This window comes from Anarhichas minor, unplaced genomic scaffold, assembly GCF_050575085.1.
Source record: "Anarhichas minor isolate MPS153535 unplaced genomic scaffold, ASM5057508v1 ptg000007l, whole genome shotgun sequence".
Classification (NCBI taxonomy): Eukaryota; Metazoa; Chordata; class Actinopteri; order Perciformes; family Anarhichadidae; genus Anarhichas; species Anarhichas minor.
Window position 1 is genome coordinate 9,201,709 of NW_027466453.1, and position 10,287 is coordinate 9,211,995.

At 43.6% G+C, this 10,287-nt stretch overlaps 1 protein-coding gene across 3 annotated transcripts; it reads left to right on the plus strand.

Moving 5' to 3' along the window:
* The first annotated feature begins 2,785 nt into the window (after positions 1-2,785).
* Positions 2,786-7,030, plus strand: LOC142943972 (ATP-dependent RNA helicase DHX58-like). Of its 3 annotated transcripts, XM_076085532.1 has the most exons (12): positions 2,805-2,909; positions 3,110-3,296; positions 3,399-3,603; positions 3,729-3,919; positions 4,041-4,154; positions 4,348-4,480; positions 4,615-4,794; positions 4,906-5,156; positions 5,267-5,578; positions 5,665-5,855; positions 5,963-6,056; positions 6,175-7,030. In XM_076085532.1, exons 2-12 carry the CDS (start codon positions 3,117-3,119, stop codon positions 6,358-6,360), a joined length of 2,037 nt encoding a protein of 678 aa, XP_075941647.1. In that variant the 5' UTR covers positions 2,805-2,909; positions 3,110-3,116; the 3' UTR covers positions 6,361-7,030. The 3 variants fall into 3 exon arrangements, with proteins under 3 accessions (XP_075941665.1, XP_075941655.1, XP_075941647.1); XM_076085540.1 differs by lacking the exon at positions 5,665-5,855 and having other exon boundaries at positions 2,789-2,909; positions 6,175-6,405; XM_076085550.1 differs by lacking the exons at positions 5,963-6,056; positions 6,175-7,030 and having other exon boundaries at positions 2,786-2,909; positions 5,690-5,826.
* The last annotated feature ends 3,257 nt before the right edge of the window (positions 7,031-10,287 follow it).

The following is a 10,287-nucleotide window of genomic DNA, read 5'->3' on the forward strand; positions in this document are numbered from 1 at the left end:
AGTCAATTTCTCTACTTCAGACTTGCTGTAAAAATGCAGTTGAGGCAGATGAACGTGTAACTCTTTTTTTATACAGGTGTAGGGGTAGTCAAGCCCAGAATGTGTTGTAAATCTACCATGTTTTTTATTAGAGGTGTAACAATACATGTATTCGTATTGAACCGTTCGGTACGAGGCTCACGGTTCGGTACGCATTATGAACGGAACAATACGTTTGAATAATACTATTGCATTTGGAAAATGCACAAGCTTAAATTGTGGGAAATATAATGTTCTCTCGGTGGAGCCACTGCGCTCAACATGGCAACCCACCCAAAGTAATAGACAACATGCTGTCTGACACGCCCACCACGGAAGAACAACATTGTACTCTGGTGAGCCACGTTTGTTCTGGGAGGCGCGCTACGCTAAATTAGCTAACAGCAGCTCACACGCTACAAACTCTACCCGCAGCGTTTAGGTAGCTATTTCCTACCGATTCAAACAAGGCTAAAGGTATATTCATAGCCGCGGATATGAGACCCTACTCTGGAGTGGAAAACCAGGCTGTACGTACATGCTTAATGCTATTGAGCCCCATGACACTACTCATTCACGAGCCCATTTCACCAGACCATACTGAATGAAAACAAAAACCCAAACAAAAAAAAATGTCCAAAGCACCCGCTGTTGTTCTGACAACAGACGGCCAAACGTCAAGGACTACACAAAGCTACCTGACTGTAACGACACATTACCTCACTACTGAATGGGAGATGTAGAGCCATGTTCTTCAGACACGCCCCCTTGAGAGTCTCACCAGCGAGGATTTGGCATTTCTACTTTTCTTGCTGTATTGAAAACGTACCGAACTGTGGCACCACTGCATCCTACTGAACCGAACTGACAATTTTGTGATCCGTTACACCCCTATTGCTTATATAGGGATGATACAGAATGGTATGGTGTGTTGGGATGGTAAGGACATTGAGCTGTTAGCCGTTAGCATGAGGCCAAACTACCTACCAATGGAATTCTCACATGTTATCGCGATAGCTCCGTATGTTCCCCCCTCTGCTAACGCTGAGGCGGCCTGTGACAAGCAGGTCGCTGACACAACACCCCAGTGCCCTCCTCCTTCTCTCTGGTAACTTTAATCATGCCCCTCCGTCCTCCACTCTGCCCACATTCACCCAAGATGTCACATGCCACACCAGAGACAATAAAACACTGGATCTCTTCTATGCCAACACCAAGGAGGCATACACTTCATCACCTCTCCCTCCCCTGGGAAGGCTCTGAAAGACTGTTTTGACTCTACTGTGTGGGAAGTATTCAGTGATGCCCATGGGGACATTGACAGTCTCACTCACTGCATAACGGACTACATGAACGTCTGTGTGGAGAACACCGTACCCAGCAGGTCTGTACGGTGTTTTTCCAATAGCAAACCTTGGATCACTCCTGAAATAAAGGGCCTCCGCAAGGAGAAGAAGAGGGTCTTTAGATCAGGAAACAAGGAGGAGCTGAAGACTGTGCAGAGGGAGCTGAGGAGGAAGATCAGGGAAGGGGAAAAAGTCTACAGGACGAAGATAGAGGACCAGCTGCAGCAGAACATCAGCAGGGTCTGGAAGGGCCTCAAGGCGATGTCTGGCTACAAGGGGCCCAACCAACAGCCTACGGGGGACCAAAAGTGGGTGAATGACCTGAACTTATTCTTTAACAGATTCAATCAGTCATCCACCCTTCCCCCCCATCCAGTCCTCCCTGCTGCTGCAACCTCCATTGTCTGCACCCCCTATGCACCCCCCACCATCCTGCGTGGTACCAGTCCCAAAGACCCCGCGACCCAAGGACTTCAACAGCTTCAGGCCGGTGGCGTTAACATCCCACCTGATGAAGACGCTAGAGAGGCTTGTCCTTGTACATCTCCGTCCCCTGGTGAGCTCATCTTTGGACCCACTTCAGTTCACCTATCAATTTGGCATCGGGGGTGGATGACGCTGTCATCTACCTGCTACACAGATGCCTTTCTCACCTGGAAAAGGCTGTAAGCACTGTGAGAGTCATGTTTTTTGATTTCTCCAGTGCCTTCAACACCATCCAGCCTTTGCTTCTGAGGGACAAGCTGGAGCAGACCGGGGTGGACCACCACCTCACTGCATGAATCTTGGACTACCTCACCAACCGCCCACAGTATGTGCGGATACGGGAGTATGAGTGTGACCTGGTGTCCTGCAGCACGGGGGCCCGGTGTGTGAAGGAGAGGTACCGCAGGTCCTTCCTTCCTGCCGCTGTCAGGCTGCACAACCAGCTGTGCTCCCAGTAGACCACACAACACTAACATCACTAAAATGTACTTAACCCAAGTCCTGCAAAACAATGACTTGCAACTGAAATCAAAAAGTTTATGAGGGCAGAACAGATCCAGTTACATGAGTTACAGTTAAAGCAGGCATGGGGATTTCCTGCTTCACCACAAGCAACAACAGTAAGTTTTGTTTTCCTGATGGAATGATGAACAAGTAGGGCCCATTTAAGGGGTAAGCAAAGACTCAGGACGTTTTCAACACTCTACAAACACACCTTGGCTGTAAGCCAACAATTGAATAAATACATAGATAGGATATACACTAAATATAGAAGTGGGCCTAAAAGTGGCTTTATTTAAAAAAAAGAAAGAAAAAAGGGTTGTGATATGAACTATTGTCTTTGTAGTTCAGGCTTCCCCTGTCACTGCGTAAAGAAGTATATCTGTTGTTCCTCCAGAGCCTCCCTCAGTAGCAAAACCCCGTCAGAGTTCAAACAGCTTTTGCTTTCGTTTTCCGTTTCTCCATCACACAGCTGATCAGCAGAGTTTAAAACCCCACGACTGACACTGTGTGACGGTAGTGGACCAGAAAAAGCTGGAAACGCCACACATCTGAGCGGTGAGTAAATAAAGGCTGACTTTTTAACAGTTTAAAGATGCTTGACGCGGCTTCTCAGATTGCTTGTTTATTTTCTCTCAGCAACTGTACTCTGATCCAGCCCGACTTTATTGTGTTATTGATCACAGTCTTTGATGTACTGGTATGATATTGTGTCCTCTTTTTAATAGTATAATTCTGATGTGTTGTCAAACGGGAAGAAGGTGCATGATGGCAGATTTAGGACTGCGGTCATACCAGGAGGAAGTGGTTGAAAGGGCTCTTCAGGGTGAAAACATCATCATCTGGCTGCCGACAGGAGGTGGAAAGACCCGTGCTGCCGTCTATGTGGCCAAAAGACACCTGGAGACAACACCACAGGCTAAGGTGGTGGTCCTGGTAAACAAGGTACACAGAAGGCACACAGCAGACTGGACAGAATCATCATAAATATACTTCCAGTGTGGCCAAAATACAATGAGTTTAATTGTAATGTATTCTATATTGTAGGTTCAGCTTGTAGACCAACATTACACCAAAGAGTTCAAGCCTTACCTGGGCCGTGACTACACCCTGATGGCAGTCAGTGGGGAGAGTGAGGAGAAGGACTTCTTCGGGCCAGTGGTGAAGAAGTCAGATGTGGTCATCTGCACAGCACAGATCTTGTACAATGCTCTGATTAACATGGAGGAGGCCAAACACGTTGAGCTCTCAGGTCAGTAGAAGTGAGCTTTAGTGTCCATGATTATAATGTCGGGATGACTGGCTGAATTGATGAAGGTTTTCTAATTGAGTCATACATAGAAATTGTACCCATGGTGTATTCATGCCTCCCTACAGATATTACTTTACTGATAATCGATGAATGTCACGACACCCACAAGGACTCAGTCTACAACAAGGTGATGGCATTCTACGTGGAGAGAAAGTTGAAAAGAGAACAACCATTGCCACAGATCTTGGGTCTCACTGCCTCACCGGGATCAGGGGGCGCAAAGATCCTGGAAAAGGCGGTTGATCATGTACTGGAGGTCAGGGTTTACAGATTCACCTTTGGTTTTTACCGAAATTACAGTGAATTTGTCACTAATATGAGATAGTCTGTCTGATCTCTCCCAAGTGTTTTCATCTTCATCTTTCTGTCCTTCTCAGATTTGTGCCAACTTGGACTCAGCCATAGTTTCAACTAAAATATATGTCTCAGAGCTGAAGCAGAACGTACCCAGACCCGTCAAGACGTTTGACATTGTGGAGAAAAGGCTTGAGGTAAACTACATTTGTTCTTTACTCTTTAAAACAATTAATGTTTCCAAATAAAAACATATGCTGTGGTAGACAGTAATCCACCCTAATATAATAAACTGACTTGGGCACACCAAGATAAATTATTTTTATTTGGATTGGCTCAAAACAATTTGAAAGATGTTATAGTCACATAACATAACATTTGTTCTTCTAGGATCCATTCGGGGATCATCTTAAGTGCATGATGGAGATGATCCATGAGTACATGAACGTTCCTCCAGACGTCACACTGAGAGAGTGTGGCACACAAGAGTATGAGGCAGATGTGGTGATACTAGAGCAGCGAGGTAAGAACCCATTTACATTTTTAATGTGATGGCAAGGAGAACACAATTGAAGCAAATTAAATGTAAAATCAAATGTGTGGAGCAAGCAATGCTTCTGTTGATATTGGTAGATCATTTGTGTGTATTTGAATCAGGAGTAAGAGAGGGCAACAGACTGCTGGCACAATGTGCTCTCCACCTCAGAGAGTACAACGATGCCTTGCTCATCAACGACACCCTGCGAATGATGGATGCTTATCGCTCCCTAGAAGAGTTCTACAAGTTTATCACAGCAACTGATGGAACAGACTTCTTCCTGGTGGGACTTTTCCAAGGTAGGAATCCAAAAAGGATAGTTACATGTCTATTTGTATGCACATGACTTATATATATGTTAAGCTTCTTTCCATTCAAGCAATTATTAATATCACTATCCTTAAACACAGAGAACCAGGTGGAGCTGCAGAAACAGGCAAGAGATTCTCGCTATGAGAACCCGAAGATGGGCAAACTTGAGAGCACTCTGCTGCAACGGTTTGGTCCAAGTGTGAATTCAAAGGGAATCCTCTTCAGTAAAACACGTAAAAGCATCCATTGCCTAAACGACTGGGTCCTCCACAATAAAGCCTTGCAGGAAGCTGGCATCAAGCCAGCCATCCTCACCGGGGCTGGCAATGGTGGCACTTACATGACGCAGGTGTGTTCACACACAATCCCTGAGCATTAAGTCATTCCAATTCAGTCACAACTTGTCTATAGATGGGTTTCTGTTTCGCATGACTCAGTCCTTACATGCTTACCTCACAGAACAAGCAGGCGGACACGATCCGCAATTTCCGCGACAATACTGTCAACCTCCTGATCTCCACCAGTGTGGCCGAAGAAGGCCTTGACATCCCCGAATGCAACCTGGTGGTACGCTATGGACTGCTTACAAATGAGATTGCCCAGCAACAGGCCAGCGGACGTGCCAGAGCGAGAGACAGCCAGTACTCAGTGGTCGCCGAGAAAGGGGGAAAGGAAGTGAAGCGGGAGCTCATCAATGAATCTCTGGAAGAGCTGACGAAAAAAGCCATTGCCAAGGTCCAAGAGATGAGCGTCCGAGAGTTTCGCACAAAGGTGAGGCTGCGGTGCTCCGTACATCTTCATCCTTTACTCTCACTGCTTAGTGTTTCTGCCATCACCTTTTGTTCATCTTTGTCCAGATTACTGAGCTACAAAAGCATGCAGCTATTTTCAGAAAACTTACAGAGGCACGCGAAGTAGAGGAGAGGAGTCGCAACATAGCTGACAGCGTCCAGCTCTTGTGCCGAAAATGTTTAAAGTCTGTGGCCTCAGGCAGTGACATTAAACTTCTTGAAAACGCGCACTATGTCAATGTCAATCCTGACTTTCAGTGAGTTGAACTCTTTGTGGTGTAAGAGTACATGCAAAACCATATGCAGGCTGAAGTGTTTGCAAAATGTCTTAACTGCTCTAATCATGGCTGATCTTTGCTCTCAGGAAACACTACAAAGTCGGTGGAGAAGTGAGGCCTGGAAAGAGTTTTGTTGACTGGGAGCCCGGGCGTACGATCAGTTGTATCGAGTGCAACCAGGTATAGTGGGTTCTCTGCCAATTAAAGTTAACTTAAAACTCAGAAAAGAGTTCAATGCAGGTCATCAACAGCGTTGATGTGGGTGGGATGTCAGTTTTATTCTTCTTTGAATTCACAGCACTGGGGATTTGAGATAAAGTACAAGAAGGTTGCCCTGCTGCCCAATCTAGCCATTAAGTATTTGGCCCTGGAGACCCCTGAAGGCAGGACGACTGTGAAGAAGTGGAAGGATGTCCCTTTCACTGTCGAGGACTTCAGCTTTGAAGAGTACTGCCGAGACAACCTCCCTGACCTCCTTGATTGAGACACTCTTGAGAGCTCTGTGTAGGTCCCCCCCCCCCTACTTCTCCCCAACGTCACATGTGCATCTTTATCTTCTATTGGTGCTGGATTGCCCGTTCTCATTTAGAGAGAGCGTCATTGTATTGTTAAGGTGCTTATATACAAACACAGGCTTTTTCAAAAATTCACTCCTCAACGTGCTTACATTAATTTGTGCTGCCGGGCCAGCGAGGCAGCAGTGTTCTTAAACTTGTTACGCATCGATCATGCTTGAAATTAGCATGACAGCTTTGTTCATGCCCAAGGTCCTTTTTTGTGTGTGTTTCCTCCGCTTCATGCCAAGTCAAGCACAGAAACAAAGCACACAATGAACTCTGCTGTAACATGAACCTTAACCATCATGAACACTCGACATGTCATCACGAAGATGAACTCTCTTTAAGTTATGTTTTTAACTAGTAAATTACTTTTCACAGTTGATGCATGTATGTGTGTCTGGGGTATGTGGATGTTGTGTATGTACTGATAATCTCAAATATTTTATGTACTTATTCAAGTGTTTTACAGGATATAAACACTTTAATTTTATTTTGTTGCTGTATACTATTTTCTAACAACAAATGATGAACAATGTAAAGAAACTTTAACAGCAGAGATGACATTTTAATAAACATTCCTCTTAAAATGCCAAACAGATCTCTTGTAATTATTATTGCACTTATTAACCACTAGGTGTCAGTGTTGATTAGCCAATCAAGTCAATTTCTCTACTTCAGACTTGCTGTAAAAATGCAGTCGAGGCAGACAAACGTGTAGCTCTCTTCTCACACTCCCCAAACTTTGCGGTTATATCCTTCTGCTTCAGTAGAGCGGCTCATTGTTTGCTAGTAGAAGATGGTTGATTACAGCCTCCGGATATGTGTATCTGACATCTCGAAAAGAAAAACAAATGTACTCCGTTGACAGGAAAAGGAAAAGGGAGTATTTCCGTGCATTAGTTCTGATGCAAACAGTGGCTGTAATAATGTAACTGTATCTTTGTGCGTGTTTAGATAGTATGATGTAAAAAGATGCCTTAAACCACAACGTCTGCGAGAGCTTCTCTTTGTAGAGTGAGTGAAATATTTTGACTGCAGCAGCTCAATATGCTCCTTCTGCATCAATGGATCAATACAGGGTTATGTATTCCAGTTTGGATCATTTAACACCATCTACACAGTCCACATAGAGGAACAGTTAACAGACTTGCAAATGATCATTGAACACCGGCCTCAAAGATATATTTTACTGCATATTAACTTGAATCCTCAGCTTGATTTAAGCAATCCCCAAAAGACAGATTTAGCCAGCTAATCGCGTAAAACAGTCTCTGCTGAAGATATTTACGGCTTCATTTTGCTGCTGTGTTAACATACATGAATCAAGCTTGATATACAGCAGCACAGCTTCGGCTATAATGAGCAGTTTCCAAAACAAACCCAGATTATGAAATAAAATCAACCGTGGGGAAGTCATTCATTTAAGGCCTGGCAGCTGTATTTGGTAGATCCACTTTTGACCCACGCACCACATCTTTGTGTATTTCTGGGCAAGACATGATGGGGTCAACCTCACTGTGTCACATGTGCCGTAATCCTTTCAAAATCTGGCAGAGAGCTGGAGTCAGTAGTGCAGCCATGGATGTAATCACGCTAAAACAGGCTCTGTTCCGGTGTCATGCCTGATTCTGATTCAGGCAGGCGGAGTGGAGCCGTACAGTGTATGATTTACTCTGATCAGGCTCAGGCTCCATAATCAACGCTGATTACTTCCTTTTACTTCCCAGCTCAACACCCCATGCATCTTAATTGCAATTAGCTCTCTTCTGAAATTAAAGAAGCTTGGAGGAGTTGAGCAAAGGATGATAACATGGTGTGTGTGTGTGTGTGTGTGTGTGTGTGTGTGAATTTAGGTGATGCACCGATGCACTGATACTATAAAAACTCACATTTATAGTATGGCCTCTTGTCATATATAGGTATCCAGGCCACACACGACTAATCTGTCTACTGTATATGTCCCATTTAATGAGCACTAGTCTGTTTCTAAATTCCTTGGTTGGCTGAGGGAAAGCACGTCTTACAGCTCAGAGACTGACATCATAGGATCTTATTAATCTATGCACACAATAAATAAAATTTCCAATATACGAGGCAACAACTTTCTAAATCGTGACATGACTTTGTCCAATTCATATATCATTAAAAACGTGAAAGCAAGATGGAGCATGTTTATAGGGACCCTGGTTCTTTTGGGGCATGTTTAAACCAAATTAAAGCTATACGGGAATCTCAGGACTAATTGTGTTGGTGCTAACACGGTTAATTAGAGCTGTAAGCATAAAGTGTGTATCAACAGAAAATTTACTATTTTGATAATTGTCATTTTCCAAGCAAAAAAATGCCAAAACCTGTCTTTTTTTTTATCATATGCGAGGACTTGCTGCTCTTTTTTTGTCATATAGAAGTTAAATGAATGTATTTGGGTTTTAGACTGTCAGTTGAACAAAACAAGCAATCTGAATGATCACCTTGGGAAACTAAAATGGGCATTTTTTCTAACTATTTTCTGAAATTGTATTAACAAAGTCGTTATTGATTAATTGAGAAAGTAATTAGCAGGTTGACATCAAAATATTTCTTTTCAGTTAAGTTCGCTTTATTTTATTTTTTTCAAACTGAGCTAACACAGTGCATGATACGGGCCGGCGGGACTGCAGCTCCGTAGTTGTCGTCTGGTGGTGAGTGTGTTTTCAAATTAACTGCGAATTGGCAGCATTCCTTCGCTCACGTCACGCGGTTTACTTTTACAGCTGTAACGTTGGTTCTGGGAGATCTGTAACGATAAACTGCTTTTCGTGACTCCTCAAACAAAGTGTACTCTGACCGTGTTGTCCCATTCGTAGCGTTGTGTTGAATCAGGGTGACGCACGTGCAGCTGGCGTGCCACTGTGTGTCGATGACAAGTCTGTCATCAGCATAAACTAAAGTTTTTTTGTTGTGTTGCTGTAGTCTGTCGTGGGCCTGTTTTGATTGTACATCGTCAATACACTGTTGTCATCTGGCTGAAACAGAAAGTGCACGGCTCAATGGCTCACAGGTTAATGGAAACCTCGACCATATTTGTTTGTTGGCCTATTTTGACCAATACATGATTACTTGTGACCTTAGTGCAGGCAAGAGTTGTGAGCAGTTCAACCAAAGAGGTTCCCCCCCCCCCCCCCCTTTACTCTGTTTCATTTGAAAGATTTTAAGATGCCTGAAGTTCACAATTAAAAAAGCAAAAAGTCAGCAGAAAAGTCAGCAACTTGACAAAAGTCTACAGCCATACTAACAGCTCTGCAGGCTGTAGGTAGAAGTTACTTAGACACAGTGGTAACATGTTGACAACACAAACACACTGCTGTTTAGATCGATGTCTACCATCTTCAGCATTATATTAGCATGCTAAGCGGTCACCCATATGTTCCCAGGGTCCTATGTTCCTGATTTAAACTAGTAATCAGTATTGGTAACTCGTAGGTACTTAAGATTGGTAAAAGCTATCCTCACAGTTTGAATTGCAAAAGATCAAAGGGACATTGATGTTTCCAATGCAATTAGAATGGTAACAAATCTGTTCAGCCACTGTGAAGATATCAATGTCTAAAGTCAAGAAAACTATTTCCTGCCAATTTGGGGCCAAAGGTTTCAAGGAGTACTTTATCAATTTCAACATATTGACCAAAAGTAACATACATTGAACATTTGACCGAGGGGAAATGTTTGATGGAAGTGTTGTTACTTTTGCAGCTATTTGGTCATATTTTTGGGGGGCATAAGTAGTTTTAATTGTATATTATGAGATAGTTTTTTAGAAGTCTAGACGGGTCATCATTTCCTCTCTGATCTTTGATGTTGCTGTGAAAACA